General features: G+C 37.8%; 1 protein-coding gene across 1 annotated transcript in view; it reads right to left on the reverse strand.

Annotated features, from left to right (window-relative positions):
* KCNJ3 (potassium inwardly rectifying channel subfamily J member 3) overlaps window positions 1-7,398 on the reverse strand; it is a 210,881-nt gene extending 203,483 nt beyond the window's left edge. The window contains exon 1 of the mRNA XM_007934919.2: window positions 6,697-7,398. Coding sequence (XP_007933110.1) covers window positions 6,697-7,398 — 702 coding nt within the window. The remainder of the gene's footprint in view (window positions 1-6,696) is intronic.
* Window positions 7,399-20,232: the final 12,834 nt, after the last annotated feature.

A 20,232-nucleotide genomic window follows, 5' to 3' on the forward strand; every position in this document is an offset into this window, starting at 1 on the left:
CTTCTATATGTGTTTTATTTTATTTTTTCCAATACTCTGGAATCTCAGGAAAGAAAGATTTTATTTCGACCATCCAAAGGAGCTCTGTTGGTATAGTGCCTAAGACATTTGACTACTAACAAGAAGGTTGGCGGTTCAAACTCAACAACTGCTCCACAGAAGGGAGATGGGTCAATCTACACGAGTAAAGATTTATAGCCTCAGAAATCCAATGGGGGTCAGTATGAGTTGAATTGACTCCACGACAGTTGGTTTGTTCTTTTTGGAAAGTCTTTTTGGTTGACTCCAATATTGAAAAGTCAGAATTAAGGCTTAATTAAATTTTAATATCTGAAAAAATATAATTTGAATACTATGACTTTTTAAAAATAATTTTGTTCAATTTATGTTGTAGCAATGATTTCTAAGGCATTTTTATCATTTAAAAATGAATTTAATATTTAAATTTTCAAATTGTACATATTTTAATCACATTCAAATTGATCTAAGTGTAAAGCATAAGGTTCATGCCTCATTTTATAGTGATAAGTACTATTTTCAAAGAAGTAATTAATTTCAAATAACTTTGAACACTCCAAGAGTCCAAAAAGGCCTACAGATAATCAACAACAATTCTGGCTATGGGGAGATGTGAAGAAACAAAAGTCACAGATGCCTGGAAGGAACCACCATGGTCATGTATTTTACAGACCAATGTCTTTCATATTACAGATGAAGGACTGTTGAGTACTGAAGATACACCGACCCACACCCACACCCACACCCACATCCACACCCACACACACACACACACACACACATAGGCCTGGCATAAACATTTTAGCGCTGTGCTGTCATAAGGCCACTCAAATTTGGCCATCCTCCTTCTGGGGGCTATATGGTCATGTGTTCACATTAATTCAGCAGGGCCACACTTTGCCAATACAATCAATATCTTTAACTGTCTTTCTTTCATCTCGCTAACATATCAATGTATTCTAATTTCTGTGCTCTTTCCTGAGTGAGGTTCAGTAATTTTGAATAAAAAGTTTAATCACTAATCTCTAACTCATGAGATTTGCCTCTATCATACTCCAAGGCTTGATCCATAGTCTACTTCCTTAGCTTCCACTGGAAAAGGGCCCTCAAGGCCAGTAAGATAAGGGAACTAAAGAAAAGACAAACAGAAAAGAAAAGGGAAGAAAGGAAAGAAGGCTAACATGGAGAGGGTTTGTTCCTACCTATCATCCCCAGACTGTTTTATTTATAATTTCTTTACTCCTTTTTAAATATGTGACACACACACACACACACACACACAAACTTAAGTCTGAAATGAAATCACTTAGAGTGAGGTCAGGGTTATATCTGGAAGCTAAAATTAGGATGCAAGTCAAAAGCAGGTACCAAGATCAGAAGCTAAGTGCTTTGTGACTCAAAGCAGTTCATGGCAATGGCTTGGCACTCAGAACAAAATTAAAGTCACTTAGAGGAGAGTATAGACCTAGTATGAGACACTGAGCAGTTTATCTAATAGCTTGAATGATGTCCAGAAGAAAAGTTATTTAATAAATAATCATTGTGGATTTAATTTTAAAAAAGGAGGGATGGTGATAACTGTTCTAAGATTAAAAGACTGGATTATCTACAATTAAATTGTATGTTTCTTTTGACTCTTTACACTCAAAATTACATGAACATCAGGTGGAAGTGTGAAATAAAGACTTAAGGTTCAGCTAATTATCCCATAAAAATATGTTTGTCTTTATGAACAGAAAGTACCTTATACAATGGAAAATAATAGATTATGTGAGATGTTTATACCATTCAAATGAAAGAACAACTTTATAATTCTGAGGGATTTTTTATGGAATTTATAATAACTATGGATAGAATTTGTAACCCTACTCACACATTCCCCTCCTACTCATCAAACACCCTCCACTCCATCAAATGTTCTTCCTGTTTCCCTTTATCACTTGTTCTTACCCCCTGCTCTTTATTTGTGTGTCTTTTTTTCCCTTATTTCTGTTCATACTGTATTCCTTGAGCACAAGCCACCCTGTACTTTTTGGGAACCATATTAAAAAAAAAAAAAAATTACTACTACTGATAAAAGAATGGCAATTATAGCTTTAAAAGAGAACCCACAATCTATACTGACTGGAGAATAATTGTACTTGTATCACAGAAAGTAAAGCTAGAGTGAATGGGAACTGTGCTTTTTTAAAAAAAGCATAATGAATCCCTCTAAATAACTCATATACCAATAAGGCACCCAGCCACTGAGAATTCTAGGTTATCTAGTCTTAGACCTTTGGAACATTTGAATAATAACTTGGATGATGTTCAGAACAATTCTTTAATAGATATTCATGTGTGAATGTAATTTTTTAAAAGATTAATTATGTCAAGATTAAAATATTAAAAATTAAATGCAAATTGGTCATGATCAAATGGGTCAATCATACAAAATAAAGTCACAGAGTAAAAAATATAGTCACATTTCTGCATAAGATATGGAATGAAGACCAACCAAAAAAATTATGAGAAAAACCCAGGGATCATGTGATTCAGGAATCCTCATGGTGAAAAGATGAACAGAATATTAGGACATATGAAAAAGATGAAGACTCTAATGGTTTTAAAGTAACTACATCTGCATTTAATCATAATTATACATGAAGAAAACAGACATAAATGATTTTCAAGATCTGTAAAAATTGGGAATAAAAAGGTGAATAAAAAAATAGTGGGTGATGTTAGAAAAAGAAATTCATTCCATTACCTTTCAATAAGTAAAAATTAACATTGGTAGAGCTGATCTCCTAGGAGAGAGGATGACCATTTGCAATGAACAGAAATATCAAGAAGTCTATGCTTTCGTGAGAAAATATTATTCTTTTCTGTTTGTTTTAAAATCTGAATTCAATAATAATTGACTTTATGTTTTCAGATATTTAATTATTGAAAAGGAAATAGTTTATATAAATGCAGTTTAAGTTGCTGTCAATAATATATGTGTGCTTATATTTAAGAAGCATCCAGATAATAAATCTGTAATTTCTAGAATTCTTTAATATCAAGGAATATTATGTAATTGTTTCCATAACAAGTTGTATGTCTCAGATACAGTCAACAATTAGATTAATATTTGTAAAAATGAATGAGATTTCCAAATCTTTTAAATCCAGGATGAGAGGGTCCAGTACTTTACTCATTAGACTCAATTCTCTAATCCAGGCATTTTTATTAAAGTTTCAAACTGGCTGAAATATTAAGAAGGCTATGGCTATTCTGTAAGTCAAAAAAGGAAAACTAAAATAAACTAAAACTTAAAAGCAAAACCTGAGTATGGAAATAAGACATGAAAAGAGAAAGAAGATTCATTTTTTTTAAAGTTTCATATAACAATATAATAAAATTATATTTTTAAAGCAGTACTTCAAAAAAGTATTCTTCAATTTTTATTTAAAGACTCCTTTCTGCTTGTTCATTTGCTTGTTTTTCAAAGGAGAAAAACCAATCACTCTCAGCATGAATTTGGAGAATCTATAATCTTAATACTCAAAGAAACTTTAGTATTTGCATTGTTGGAAGACTGGAGTAGAGTTGAACAAAAGTTTACTGTCATGTAAGTGAACAGTATAACTAAAAAAAATAGGTAGAGAGCTTCAGAAAATAACTTCCACCAAAAGGCAGGAAATACAGTAGCAATATGCATGGAAATTTCCTGAATGGCAGTGATTAGAAAGCCATATCCACGTTTTCACTGTCTTCTCAAGAATCAAAAGTACTTTATAATCATTACATAAAATCCTTATGTTGATTCTGAGACATAAGTTTTTATTCAGCAAATAAAGCAGTAGAAAATTCTAAGTAAAATTAAATCAAGTAACAGAAAATCACTATGGGTTATATATACTATGTTTTGTGATGATATCACTGAACATTACATTTTTGTTGCTTTAAAAATTCAAATATTTATCTTCCTGCTAAAGATAGAAAAATCCTACCTGTAAACTGTCAGAAAAGTGAGTTAAAGGAGGAATCTGTAAACGTCTATAATTAGAGTTAATTTATAATTTTTACTTTTAAAAGCTATAGAACTAATATTGAACCATTATTACTTTAAATTTTTCATATAGCTTCTCTTTAAAAATTACAGTTGACTGTTTTAGCTCACTTCATCTCATTCCCTAAGAGAAAATGAGAGCATCCTATTATAGGCAAATCTGCCCTCTAATTTTGGTAAATGTTATTAGCTCCCCAATAAAACATGACTCCTTCTTAATGAAGTCTAAGGAAATGACAAGATATATGAGAATGCATTTTAATTACCATGGCTACAGCAAAAATCAACTTCAAACAAACTACACTAACTTGCTGGCTGAAGAGAAACCACTGGTCAACCCTCTCACCTCACAAAAAAAAACAGGGGAGATTTTCCCCATAATTGTGTTTAAATATAAATTGACTCCCTATGTCAATCATTTTCACCTCTAATACTGGCATCTCAAACTTAGAAGATTTTAGGAACGTTGTACTTATTTGAATTAAATATTATTTTTATCACCTTGTATTAATATAGCACCTTGTTCTAAATTTGTCAATACTGTCAATGTTTTGTTTTTAAATCCGAACATTCCTTATGGTATATGGACACATAGCCTGATGCATAGATGTCATTATCAGTGCCCTGTGCCAGTGTAGAGACTGGGTGCTTCAGATTCATTATACCTTTGTGTGCACAAACTGATATATAGATCAATTCTAATTTTTTTTTTTTTTGGCTTTACTAATGTAAAATGTGACAAATTATAAAATCTTTTTTTAAATGTTATCTAGAAAACAATATTTGTTTAAACAAATGGCTTTTTGTGTTCAAAACATGACCTGTAAAATCTAATTTTCAACTTCCACAAAGAACAATCCATATGGTAAATAAACTAAGAGTATCAAAGTGATACATAAACATTGATTCCTTGACAGAGACTTTTGTACTATATTAACAATTAAAATGCTGATGTCTGTCTGGCAGGCCTACCTAAAGAAAGATATAATATATTTTGGTCTATTCGTAGACATAGAAACATGCAATGAACACCACTGCATAACGGTTTAAAACAGATGTTTAGGGTGATTCCTCAACCCACTTACTTCAAACAATGGTCATTAAAACTATATGATAAATTAAATAAAAGCCTGTATGAAGTTTACTGGAGTTAATTTAAAAATATTATGATGTACTTCAAGTATTTATTCTTAATTATCTTAATGAACATATATATCAGAACCAGGCTGATAATTTGCCACCAGGCTAAACAAACTATACAGTTTATTGACTGTCTATAGTAAAGTAAATATGTCTATGATGTGCCGTGACAGAATAATTGAACTGCTTTAATTCTAACACTTATCTGAGCAACATAGTCAAGAATTATTAGGGTAAGATTTTATAAATGAATAATGAAAATGACACAAGAGCAAAACTTTTTAAAAGCATATTGGCTCACTTTTAACTACAACATCAGCTGTGGGTTGGAAAAACAATCTATACTCGTAAAATCGAAATTAAAATTTTAAAGACAAAATTTCCACTTAAAATTTGTTAAGATTTTTCTTTTTTTTAATACTAAATTCTGAATCTGGCTATGCTTCTTTATAAAATGTCAGAGAACTCTTTCATGTCTTTTGGAGGTTATTTTTTTCATTGTACGTACATTTGAAAACTACCTAAGGCAAGTCCTTCAGACAGATGAATTCTAAATGACACATATACAGAAACTGAACTTAAATCCCTCAGTTCCTGAGCTAATTGGATGAGTGATTCTGGAAGGCTTCTCCTGTTTGCTGTGATGCCCTCTAACGACTAGATGGACCTGGCTTTAATAACCTCTCCATGTGCAATTTGTTTCAGCATTTACACTGCTGATAGTAGGAAGCAATCCTCTTTAATGGATGCTAAAGAGCTTCAAGTGAAATCTGTAATTGACAAAGGCTTCATCAAAACAGTCAATTAAGAATAAAATTAACAAGAGGCTCTACAGGAAAAGCACTCAAGCTTTCACAGAATACATTTCTAGGAAAATATTTAGTAAAAATAAAAATTTGAAAGAACCAGGTGTGGGTTCGTCTACCTTTTTAAATTGCTTCCTGAATCTGTGTACTATTTAAAAGATGACCATACACAGAATTCATGTTATTTAAGTACAGAGAAATAATCTATGTACTAAAAGTATTAGGGGGAAAAAAAGTTATAAGTGAAAGTTGAGGCAAGCTCAGTACCTATTCCTTCAAAATAAAAAGCTGCTCAGTTTTGGTACCTCAAGTTTAATGGAAGAGTGCACTGAAACAAACCAAAACCGTTCCAAAGAGAGAAGCAGCAAGTGCAGAGAAGAGAACAAGGGTACTCCTTTCCCCCAGGGCTCCTGGAGCCAACAATACTCCTTAAATGTTACTAAGTGAGACTTGCACATTCGAATGGTAAAGATAAGCGTGCCAGAGTGAATGGAAAAAGAACAGAACTGTTTTTTCTCTTTGCTCAATACTCCAACACCCACATCCTTCCTGCCCCCCCCCAAAGGGGGGTGGTGGTGGTTTACCTGGCTGTAGGTAAGAGTGGTAGCAGGATGTATTTCAGGTGAGTAAATTTCAAAGCCTGGCGCCAAGGAGGGTTGGCAGGCGCCAGGTGGGGAAGGGGAGGTCAGCACTTACTTTCAGCAGCTTGCAGCGGATTTGCGCGGAGACCATGTGGCTGTTGCGCAGGTTGCCCACTCGAAACATGAGCGTGAGTTTGCCGTCCCTCATTGAGATCACCGCATGTTCGCTGAACATGAGCGTCTCAGCGCGCTTCTTGGGCTGGGACATCTTGATGAACATGCAGCCAATGAGGAAGGCGTCCACTATGGAGCCCAAAATGGACTGGAAGAGGAAAAGGATGATGCCCTCGGGGCACTTGTCTGTGATGTAGCGGTAGCCATAGCCGATGGTAGCCTCTGTCTCGATGAAAAAAAGGAAGGCAGACGGGAAGTTGTAGACATTAGCCACACAGGGAGTGTAGTTGCCTACGTGGGCTTTGTTCAGGTCACCCCGGGTGTAGGCGATCACCCACCACATGGACGCCATGAAGAGCCAGGCCACTGTGTAGGTGAGGATGAAAATGAAGAGATTCCAGCGCCACTTGAGGTCCACCAGGGTGGTGAAGAGGTCCGAGAGGTAGCGGCTAGTTTCGCTGCCCAGGTTGCCGTGCTGTACATTGCACCGGCCGTTCTTGTCCACGAACCGCTGCCGCTTCTTTTTGGGCACGAGCTGCTGCTGCGGGCCCTGGCCCGGCCCCTGGGGTTGCAAGCCCGAGCCGCTTGACGAGGTGGTCACTACCTGATAATCGTCCCCAAATTTCCTTCGGAGTGCAGACATAATACGGAGGGGCGAGCCAGATTCAAAGGCGAAGCGAAGGCGCAGGAGCCGAGCGCTGCAAAGCAGCACCAATAAGGTGGTGGGGGCAGGGGATAAAGGGGGTGGGGTGGGGTAAAAACCAGCGCGCCGGAGGTGGGGGCGCACCGGGCAGGTAGCTTCGGCGTCTGCCCCCTGCAGACGCCTTTGCTCCTTCTCCCTCGGGATGGAGGCTTTCTTTCCCCGCTGGGTCTTAAAAAAGTACTCTCTCACACTCAAGGCAGGAGGAATGCAAGGACCAGGAACCCCAGCTCAATTTTGCCTCCAGTCTTTTCGAGGCTCCTCTTCTCTTCCCCCACCACCGGCATCCTGGGCCACCTCTTACCGTTCCTCGCCTCTCCTGACTATTCTGCAGCACCCCAAAACTGGACTGTTGAAAATCAATGAGTTGACAAATGACTCTCTCCCCACCTGCCAACTCGTCAAGCTGCCGCGGGTGCACTACCTGCTTGGACCAGACGCTCCCCCCTCCCTGCCGCTCCCCGTTCTCCGGGCCAGGGAGACAGCTAAAGGCTCCCCCCACCCACCCACCCCGGTGCTGCCTCCTATCTTTTGGCCAAAATCCGGTCCAAAGACATGTCTGCCAGGTGCTGGTGTAACACCCCCTCCCAAAGCTCTCCTGGCTCAGAATGCCCCTCTCTGGACTCCGGAGATGTGTCCTATTGGCGTCCGTGGGCCGCTGAGTTTCCGCGGGCGCCACTAGGGCACCCAGTCCGACCCTCGAGAGCCCCCAGGACGCCCGGGCGCTAAGCAGAGCAGCAGCGGTTTGCGAAGCCGGGACACTCACCCAGTGGCAGAGGGCAAGAGGTGGTGCGGTAGGCGGTAGCGGCAGCGGCAGCTTGGCCTTGAACTCTGCGTTCGAGGCTATTTTCCTCGCCCCCACTTTTCCTGGTGTACCACGATGGGCACCAATGCAGGTACCCTAATCTCCACACTCTCCCTAATGGCACCTAGCTGCACCCACGAGAAGGATGCTGGCAAGCCGAGCACAGACTGACTTGGGGACTCCGGGGTTCTCTGGCGTTGTGCCCTCCTTCCAGGCGACAGAAGTACTGTTGGATGGGGTTCGAACCTCGGGCTGCGGGTCAGACTTTTTCAGGTTAAACACTAGAGCCGCTCAAATTTTTCTGTTTCCCGGTGGAAACCTCTGCCTCTTCCTTCTTGGATATATCCTACTCCCTATCCGCGCTCAGTAGCCCCGGGTGGGGGATGCAAGGTGGAAGCAGGGGCGGCGGGAGTGTGGTGTGTGCTGGTGCGTGTAATCAGCTGCAGAGTCGCGCTAGACCCGCCTGTCCCTGCCTTCCCCCGCTGCTCCACCAGCCTGAATTGCACCTCCGCGCCTCAGTTGAGCCTGCAGTGTCTGGCAGCTTTGGAAAAGCGAGCCCCTCCAATGAGAAGCATCTCTAAATCTGCTCCCAAACGCCAGCCAACTCTCCTTCCTCGTCCCCCTGCATCAGTTAGAGAGCCCCCAGCAAGCAGCAAATGCTGCTCTCTGAAGGAAGAGAAGTACAACATGTCTCTGTAACGAGGGCTCTAATTTCAACGGATGCTTGGATTTGGGGATGCATCATAAACACAGATCAATTGGTTCCTAGATGGGTATAGTCAGACTCAAAGTTGCAAATAGCAGCGGGTGGGGGTGGGGACGCTTAGGAAGAGACTGTAAAGTAGGGGATACGCTGATACAAAAGCTTCACAATCAGTCCTAAAAAATGGCCCTGTTTTAAAAGGCTCAGACTGGCTAGGGTTAATGTGTGGCTGTAGTTGAGGGAAGGCTGGATTTTAATGATCCAGAGTTTGCAGTTACTGTAATGGAGGGTAAAGTGCAGAAATACCTAATGTACTGCCTGTGAGTAAATATTTGCTTATTTACCACATTTCATGCTCGTTTAAAAATGACATTTGTATCTTATTGTATATTCCATTTAGTCCAGATACATAGACTTGATTTTGGTGAAGAATCATCAAGTCAATGGGCTAAAAAGGCTGCTACAAAATTTTCATGCAAAGGAAAATAAATGCATCATAACTCGACAACTACTCTGCCAATATTACTCTCTTCTATACCTCAACCCCTAAAACTCAGTTCAGGCAAGTATGTGTCAGCCATTACTAGAGGATACTTTCACTATCATTTGGTTAAAACCCCTATCCCCAATTACAGGCATCTCTGCCAGCTCTCTGACAAAAAAAGGTCAGTCAGTCTCTGTTATTCTTCTGGGATTACATAACAAGGGAAAGTGATACTATACAAAGTGGAACCTGCTCTGGTCCTGGAATTGTAAGACCTTATGTGAGTCCCAGCTCTGCCATTTACAAGCTGTGTGACTTTGAGCAAGAAATTGGATGTCTTTGAGTTTCAGTTTTCTCCTCTGAAAAATTGAGAGTAGGTATGATAAAAAGAGAGTAAATGTGGTTTCACCAACCACAACTGCTAAAAGAAAAAAACAAACTCACTGCCATAGAGTTGATACCTACTCAACTCTAACCTAATATTTGGTGGTTCAAATCCACCCAGCCATACAACAAAAGAAAAGCCTGGTGGTTTGCTTCTGTAAAGGTGACAGCTCTGGAAACCCTTTGGAGCAGTTCTACTCGGTAACACATGGGGTCGCCATGAGTCAGAATCCACCAACATAGATGAGTTTGTTTTGTTTTTATTTGTATCACACAGATGGTAAGACATTACAGCAGGGATTTCAAAACACATCTGCCCATCCCCAAGGCCTCCATTCTGAGAGACATAGTGTTGTCTGATAAGTTAAATATACTCTAGGATGTCATTGTGTCACACTTCAGGTGTGACTGAGTCTTTGAACTATTTGTGACATTGAGTCAAACTCTGTGCAAATGTTTACAGAGGAACCAAACTCATCTTCTACTGTCAGGACAGCTGCTTCCATGATGAGGTTCTGGAGGGCAGCCAGCCCCACAGTGCTGAGGCCAGCCCTGCTGCCATTCCACACCACTAGTCGGGATGTGTGGGGAATAGATGACAGAAGGCCACCTAATCAGGTGCTGTCTGATGAAGTGAAAAGAAACACTGTAAGCCGAATGGGTCAATAAAAGGAGAGGCATTCAACTTCAGACCAGGCCACAAAGCTGGGAAAATCTGGAAACTATAACTGCCAAACTAAAAATCATTTTGAGTGTAATATTTAAAGATAAGGTTATAAGCAAATTACCATAGTTAACAGTAGAAAAATCAAAGCTATACTTATTATACTCTGCTAAGAGCAAACTACATACTCATTCTGCCCAGGAAGTACTTCTGGCAATGTTTTATTTGCTGTGTCCAAAATTAGTAATATCACAAATAACTGCAACTTCCAAAATGAAGGATATGATTCTGTGTTTTATACTAAATAGGCATGACTTTGCACATATACTTACCCTATTATGTAACTGAACAGTGTGGGGAAAATAGTGTATCTAATATAAAAGAAAAAAGCCACTGCCCCTGAAGAGTCCAAATTCTAAAAATGACTTATCGGCCAACTGAAGAAAAAAAAAAAAAAAAAAAGCAAGGCTTTGAACGTCTCAGTATACCTGAAGTCTGTCTTCTTGTCATTCACTTATAACCACTGTGAATCACACCATGTGACAATGTGTATGACCAGAATATATTAATTACTCCCAAATACTGTTTTTAATACTTTTACTCCCAATCCAACAACTCTCCAAAAATAAAATAAAAAGATGAACAAGCCTAGGGAATTGAAGTGCTTATACTTCAAAAGATGACGTTTCTATTGCTACCATAAATGTTGCTATATCTGGGAAGAGGTCATTCTTTGAACTCCTAAGTGAAATTTAGGGCAATAGAATGGTGTTACTTTTTTAACCTTTCTTAAACAAACAAACAAACAAATAAAAATGTTGAAGTTATTTTCTCTATTGACAAAGTAAATTAGAGAGAGAGAGAGAAAGAATAAGAATAAAAAATGAAAACAGATATCAGTTTGAGGTTTGATTGCACAGACTTGAGAATGGAGGCATTGTGCTATACTTTGGCAGATGACTCATTCAGCCTTTAACATTGGCTCTAAAATCCTAGCCCCTTCCTGAGGATTCAGAGAAAGGAAAAAATGCCGTTGCCACTTGGAGGCCATTTGTTTTGTAATACTGCTCTAGCAAATAGTAATTTACTCAGAAACCCAATGAGGGGTCATTATGAGTTGCAATCGACTTGACATCAGTGAGTTTGGTTTTGATTTTATCAAGGCGCTCTGGTGCCTAAGGTATTTGACTGCTAACCAGAAGGCTGGTGGTTCAAACCCACCAGACACTCCTCGGAAGAAGATTGGGCAATCTAATTCTGTAGTGATACCACCTCAGAAACCCAAGGAGAGGTCACTATGAGTCAGATCTGACTCCACCAGCAGTGAGTTTGGTTTTGTTTTTGGAAACAAAAGCTATGAAGGAGCTCTGGTGGTGTGGTGGATAAGGCATTTAGCTTCTAACCAGAAGGTCAATAGTTCAAACCCACTAGCCAGTCCATAGAAGGAAGATGGGATATTCTACTTCCATAAACATTTATAGCCTTGGAAACCCCATGGGGTTCTGTATGAATCTAAATCACTTGAAGGCAGTGGGTTTTGGTATCAAGCTATTATCACTTACATTTTATAACCACTTACATTACCTCTGCCCAAATTACACCATTTTACTACTTAGTGTAGTACTTTGAGGATAGATTTTTATGACAAGATTTCTAAGAGGTAAGATTCTGCACTCCTTACAGCAGAACTGAAAGTTCTCAAATGGAGATTGAATGGTAGATCGTCATGGTTGCTACACAGATTAGAGAAAAGGAATTTATCAGTGTACTTCAGAAGTTGTATTATAAATATTCAAAAACAGCAGCTATAGTCTAAAAAAATAATTATGAACACATTCATTAATCTTTAGTTTCATCTTGATATAATCACACAAATTTCTTTTGTGAGTGAGGTGGGCAGAGCCCATGCTATATTGATCTTGCTTTAAATAGTCTTAAAGAATAGGGATATATCTATTTAACTCCTTTTATGATCCTCCAACATTGAGGCTGCATTCCTGCTACCTTAAAGAAAGATGAGAGCAATGGAGTAGGTGGACCATGGAACTTGGAGCAAATGATTTGTGCTTGACTATTAACTCAAAGTTTGGAAGCTTGAATTCATCCAGTGGTGCTATGTAAGACAGGCCTAGTGATCTGCTTCTATACAGGAAAGCTCTATGGAGCAATTGTACTCTGGAATGCCTGGGGTCACCATGAGTCAGAACAGCTCAATGAAATCAGATTTGGTTTTTGGTTTGAGGCCCTAAGATAGAGGGAAATAAAAAGAGGCCCAAAAAGCAAGAAGAAGATAAAGAAGAGTATTCAACAACAATTTCATAGCAGGTGACACAGGAAGAAAGAGAGAAAGATGAACAGCATTTTTTGAAATGTAATTTTTGTGTTTATGGTTCTTAGCTGTGCATTAGAATCACCTTGAGGTGCTAAGGCAAATTACATAAGACTCTCTTGGAGAAGGACCTAGGGATCAAACTTTTTCAAAAGTTCTCTTGTGATTCTTCCCAGTGGAACCACTGAGACTATGGCCCCTAGCTGCCATTTAGGTCTGGACTTGAACCTACATCTGTGGCTTCCAATCAAACAAAAAACAGGCATATGAGCTGAACATTTATACTAGGTAGATACACTCCTTGGAGAGAACAATCATGGGAGAATAGAATGTCTGTGTATGCACAGGGACATAGCTCAGGGGGCAGGAGTGCATGGAGGGAAGGACACAGGGAAGAGGTAACTATGGGGAGGAAGTGGGAGGGAAGCTGTTGCATTGTGGTAAATCATAGTCAGTCATGAGACAAAGTGTATGTGAACTGCTGTATGCAAAGTGAATTTTCTCTGTAAACTTTCACCTGAATCACAATTAAAAAAAAAAAAAAAAAAGTTCACTTGTGATTCTGACTTCACAATGAGGATTGAGAAATGTGGATCTATGAGAACTGCATACCTATTAATAGAAGAGCTTCACTGGGAAATGTCACACACAGAATTACCACCAATCTTCTTTGCCCAATTGTGAAAGCCTTTGTTCTTTGGAGTTAAAGAGAGACAGTAGAGACTAGCAAACACAGATCCCTTGTACTCTTACATCAGCAGGGTCAAGCATAAGTGGTTACAAATATTTGGTGAAAGGAACATCTTCCCCTCAGTGGAAAAGCACCTGGACAAAGCAAGACATGCTGCTACTTGACTGAAATTTAAACCAATTCTACCAGACAAATATTCAAAAATAATGAACATGAGTGGGAAATTCTAGGGCTACTGAACTGTAAAGCCCATACATTGTTCAAGTTTTTCTTTTTTCCCTTAATAATATTTTCACTGTTTTCTGTGTATGTGGATATGCATGTAAAAATTCTGCTTTTATACTTTCTCTCACCACTATGCATGATATTTTCCTGACTTGGAAGGAAGGAAAGAAGAAAGGGAAGGCAGACAAAAATTAACACTCTCAGTGGTCTGGTCAATATGGAATCTTAGATACATGCTCTGTAATAACCCTCTGACAACAAAGACTTGAGAAACAGGAAGACACACACAAAAAATGACCTTGGATCCTACAACATCAAACAGAGAACTGAAAAAATAAACTGAACATTGATTGGAAGGAGAGGCTAACAAGACCAGTGGGAAAGCAGAGATTTGTGAATCAGTAGCTTCCTGCCTGCTTGTGTGGAGCTCCATGGTCATTTTGAGAAGGCATTGAGCAATAACCCAGAGTGAGGAACCCAGGAAAGCAAATACAAGGAGACCACAGCTGTGACAGAGATTCTGTGCAAATAACCCTGGAAAAAAAATGACAAAATGGGCAGGACATGGCCAAGAATGAGGCACCTTTGAGGAGGGGAAGCACAGGAGTGTTATAGCTTTGAAACCAGAAAATCATGGGAAAATGCATAAAAAGCTAAGAGAGCCAGACTGAGTCATTGGAGCATTAAAGAAGGAGAAAGTCTAGCAGGGAGTACACATTTGTGGGGGAGTACAGGATAGAAACAGAGTGGCAGATAAGAGTGCTAGCCCATTTGGTGGGTGCATCTAAGAGAAAACATGCATACTTTATTAGGTGTGACTTAGAAGCACTGTGTGTGCAACCCACCATACCTGCTGGTGAGAAGAAATCGCACCGAGCCAATTGACAGCCCAAACCCATATATAGACCAGATGACCAAAAGTTCCATAGTCATACACTGTCTAATATTTTAAAATTGTATCAATTAAAACAATACAAATGCAGATAAACAATATAAAAGGGGAAGAAATGAAATTCCAGATATATCAAAACAATACAAAAAAGGCAAATAAGCATAAAATCAACATGTTTTTATTGTTGTTATGTGCTGTCGAGTTGGATCTGACTCATAGTGACCTCTCCTTGGGTTTCTGAGGTGGTATCACTATGGAAGTAGATTGTAGAACCTTCCTTCCAAGGAGTGGCTGGTGGGTTTGAACCACCAGCCTTCTGGTTAGTAGTCAAGTTAGGCAATATGCTACCAGAGCTCCTAAAATTAACATAGACATATAAAAACAAAATAATAGAACCTTAATGCCTCAAAGGCAGGAGTAAATTACAAATCATATGAAGAAACAAGATACTATGGCTCAGACAAATGAACAAATTACAGGGATTGAAACCTTTGTCAAGGAAGAACTGACACCAGATCTGTCTGACAAGAAATTCAAAAGAACTCTGGTGGCATATTGCCTGAGGCATTTGATTGCTAAACAGAAGGTGGTTGGTTCAAACCCACCAGTCACTCTGTGGAAAGAAGATGGGGCAGTCTACTTCCGTGAAGATTTACGTACTTGGAAAATCAATGGGGAGTCACTATGAGTCATAATCAACTCAATGGAAATGATTTTGGTTGTTTGGTCAAAGAAGTCAAGAGGAAAACCCTAAAATAATTCAGGAAAACAATACAAGAACAAAATTAAAAACTCAATAGAGAAATAGAACAACAGCTTTTCAAAAGAAAAACAACAACTAGAAATTGAGAAAACTAAAAATAAATATCAGAAATAAATAACGGAAGGTCAAAGAAATAGCATCAACTCAATGGAAGAAAGAATCAGCAAAATAAAGGACAAATCCCTTGATACTACCTTGTTTAGGGAATAATCAGAAAAAAAGTTGAAGAAAAATTAAGAAACCCTAAGAGTTATATAACATACCATCAAGAGGAATAATACATGTATAGTAAGAATTTCAGAAGGAGAAGAAAGAAAAAAGAATACAGAGAGAATTTTGGACAACAAAATGGCAAAAACTTCCTAAATATCATGAAAGACAAGATAATTTCCTTCCAAGAAGCTCAATGAATGCCATATAGGATATGTCTCAAAAGAAATTCACCAAGACTTATCATAATCAAATTTCCCAGAACCAAAGACAAAGAATGAAGTTTGAGAGCAATATGAGAAAAGTGAAGCCTTGTATACAAAGGGATCTCACTAAGATGTAAACAAGAAGGCAATGTGATGACATATACAACCTTGAATGAAAAGAACTGTGAACCAAAGAATATATATCCAGTAAAACTGTCTTTCAAGAATGAGGACAAAATTAGGACATTCTCAAATAAACAGAAATTAAAAGAATTTGTATCCACTAGACCAGACCTACAAAATAAATAAATAAATAAATAAGATTAAAGAGAGTTCTTTGGATTAAAAGTCAACAACATCAGACCTCAATCTAAGATAAAGATACATGGCAACATCATCCAGACACTAAGCAAAGCAAAGATATGAAAAAATTAAAAGGAAGCTACAAAATTGATTAAAGGGAACCAGAGATATAAAAAATTAATCAGCAACTTCAAAACTAAAGGGAGAGTGAATGATGTAATTATGGAACTTTCATATGGAAAGGAAGGGAAAGAGATCTCAAGATATAACAGGCTGTTTTGAATTTAGGATGATAAATAGAAATTTTAGGGTAACCACAAAGAAAAATAATAAATTTACACACTAAAACAAAGAAAAATAAAATAATAATAATAAAAAAAGATACAGAAAACACAAAAGCAACAAAGGATAAAAAAGAAAATCTACAAAAAGAACGCATCACAGAAAGTAAAACCCAATGACTTCAAGTCAAATCTGACGCATAGTGACCCTTACAGAATACACTAGAACTGCTCCATAGGGTTTTCAAGGGCGTAAATCTTTACAGGAACTGACTGTCTTATCCTTTTTTCTGCAGAGCCGCTGGTTGGTTCAAACCACTGACCTTTTGCTTAGCAGCCCAATGCTTGAGCCACAGTACCACCAGAGCTCCTTACAGAAAATAATAATAAAAAAAAGGGCAAAAACAAAAACATGAACCCAACAACAACAAAAATCAAGAAATAGCAGCAGTAAATCCATACTTATTGATAACCACACTGAAAGCAAATGTATTAAATACATCAGTCAAAAGGAAGAGAGAGGCAGAATGGATTAAAAATATAGTCCATCAAGATGATGTCTACAAGAGATAGAACTTAGACATACACATGAACAAGTTAAAAATCAGAGGATGGAAATATAGATAGATAGATAGATATATTGGTGTGTGTATATATATATACCAAGGAAACAGTAAATGAAAGAGAACCGGTGTGACAATATTAATATTTGACAAAATAGACTTTAAGTCCAAATCCATTATAAAAGACAAAGAAGACATTATATAATTTTAAAACTGTCAATTCACAAAAAAAAAGATAACAATCATAAATATTTCTGAAACCAATGCGAGAGCATGAAAATTTATAAATTGACTTCTGATAAAATTGAAGAGAGAAATAAACAGATCTATAAAAACAGTAGGAGATTGTAACATACAACTTTTGACAATGGAAAGACCATTAGAATGAAAATCAGTGAAGATACAGAAGACTTAAACAACACTATCAACAAACAGGACCTTACAGACACATGTACAGCACACTAAAAACAGCAGACAAATACAAATTCTTTTCCAACACATATGGAACATTGCACTGAATACATCATATTTTAGGCCATAAATAAGCCTCAATACATTTAAAAAGATCAAATTCATACAAAGCATTTTCTCTGACCATAATGGTATCAAACTAGAAATCAAAACATGAAAAAAATTAATGTAAATTAAAAACATGAAAACTAACACATTACTAAAAACTGTTTTGTAATAGAGATCAAAAGTGAAAATTAAAAAAAAATACATAGAACTAAATGAGAATGAAAACACAAAATAGCAAAATCTTTCAGACACAGCAGAAACAGTGCTCAGAGGAAAATATATATGAATAAATGCATACATTAAAAAAAGTCCAAAATAAAAAACTTAACCCAACAACATGGACAAATAAAAAAAGGAAGAGCAAACTGCAAGAAGAAATTAATAAACATCATGGCAGAAATAAATAAAACAGAGAACAGAAAAATAACACAAAGAATCAACACATCTAGAAGTTGGTTCTCTGAAAGGATCAATAAAATAGACAAACCATTGACAAAGAAAAAAATAAAAAAGAGAGAGAGGGTGCAAATAGCCAAAATAAGCAATGCACTTGGAGACTTTACAGAGATCCAACTGAGATGAAGAAGATCATAACAATACCATGAAAAACTGTACTCCAAAGGATTTGAAAACCTAGAAAAAATGGACCATTTTTTAGAAACACACTATCTACCTAAACTCACACAAATACTGGTAGAATATCTAAACACACCCCTAACATGAAATTTAAGATGTCTTAAAAAAAACTCAACAACAACAAATGGCCCCAGCCCAATGGGGAGTTTTATCAAGCATGGAGAGAAGTTGTTTCTGTTAGGTCCCTTTGAGTTAGCTTCTACTCATAGTGACCTCATGCACATCAGAAGCAAACATTGCCCAGTCCTGTGCTGTCCTCACAATCTTTGCTATGCTTAAGCCCATCATTGCAGCCACTGTGTCTGTCCATCTCATTGAGGGTCTCACCCTTTTTCACTGACCTTCTACTTTACCAAGCATGATGTCCTTCTCCATGAAACAGTCCTTTCAAATAACATGCACTTCTTCCAGGACAGATTTGTTAGTTCTTCTGTCAGTCCATGGTATTTTGAGTGTTTTTTGCTAACACCACAATTCAAAGGCATCAGCACTTCTTCAGTCTTCCTTATTCATTGCCCCACTTTCACATGCATATGAGGTGACTGAAAATACCATAGCTTGGGGAAGATGCATCTTAGTCATCAAAGTGACAACTTTGCTTGTTAACACTTTAGAGAGGTCATTTGCAGCAGATTTGCCCAGTGTAATACCAAAGTCTGATATCTTGGCTGCTCCTTCCATGGATGTTGATTGTAGATCCAGATAAAATGAAATCCCTGACAATTTAAATCTTTTCTCCATTTATTATGATATTGCTTATTGGTCCATTTGTGAGAATTTTCATTTTCTTTATGTTGAGGTATAATCCATACAGAAGACTATAATCTCAGACCTTGACCAATAAGTGTTTCAAGTCATCTTAACTTCAACAAGCAAGGTTGTGTCATCTGCATATCTTAGGCTGTTAATAAGTCTTCCTCCAATAGTGATGCTGTGTTCTTCTTTATATACTTCAGGTCTTGGATTATTTGCTCATAATAGAGATTTAATAAGTATGGTGAAAGGATACAACCCTGATGCACACCATTCCTGATTTTAAACCATGAATTATCCCCATGTTCCATTTAAATGATAGCCTCTTGGTCTATGTACTGGTGTCTCATGAGCACAGTTAAGTGTTCTGGAATTCCCATTCTTTGCTATGTTATCCATAGTTTGTTATGATCCACACAAATATCCTTGCATAGTCAATAAAACACCACTTGTCTGTTGGTTTGTCTTACTGTGGTGGCTTGTGTGTGGCTGTGCGGCTGGAGGCTACACTACCAGTATTTCAAATACCAACAGGATTAAGGTGGACAAGTTTCAGTGGAGCTTCTAGACTAAGACAGACTGGGAAGGATGGCATCATCCACTTCTGAAAAAATTGGCCGCTGAAAACCTTATGAATAGTAGTGAAACACTGATATATTCACAGAAGAGCTGACATCAATTCTACTCTAAGTCTTCCGACACCAGCAAAGGGATTGCTGAAAAAGGAATAAGGAAATCAATGCCATTTACAATAGCTACCAAAAAAAAAAAAAAAAAAAACTTGGTAATAAATCTTACCAAGGACACAAAAGACCTGTACAAAGAAAACTATAAAAGACTACTTCAAGAAACCATAAGAGATCTACATAAATGTAAGAACATCTCAGGCTCATGGATAGGAAGATTGAACATTGTGAAAATGTCAGTTCTACCCAAAGCAATCTATACATTTAATGCAATCCCAATCCAGATCCCATTAACATTCTTCAAGAATATGGCAAAACCAATCAACAACTTTATAAGGAAAACAAAAAAGAGACCATGGATAAGTAAAGCATTATTGAAGAAGAACAAAGTAGAAGGTCTCACACTCCCAGATCGTAAAACCTACTATACAGCCTCAGTAGTCAAAAATGCCTTTTGGTACAATGACATACACAAAGAGCAATGGAATAGAAGTGCGAAACCAGAAATAGATTCATTGGCCTCTGGTTAGCTGATCTTTGACAAAAGGCTGAAATTCATTAAATGGGGCAGAGATCTTGTAACAAATGGTGCTGGCAAAACTGGATATCCATTTGCAGAAAAATGAAACAAGATCTTTACCTCACGCCACACAAGAAAGCTAACCCCAGATGGATCAAAG

This window comes from Orycteropus afer, unplaced genomic scaffold (assembly GCF_000298275.1).
Source record: "Orycteropus afer afer isolate SDZICR_OR568_19922 unplaced genomic scaffold, OryAfe1.0 scaffold00023, whole genome shotgun sequence".
Taxonomy (NCBI): domain Eukaryota; kingdom Metazoa; phylum Chordata; class Mammalia; order Tubulidentata; family Orycteropodidae; genus Orycteropus; species Orycteropus afer.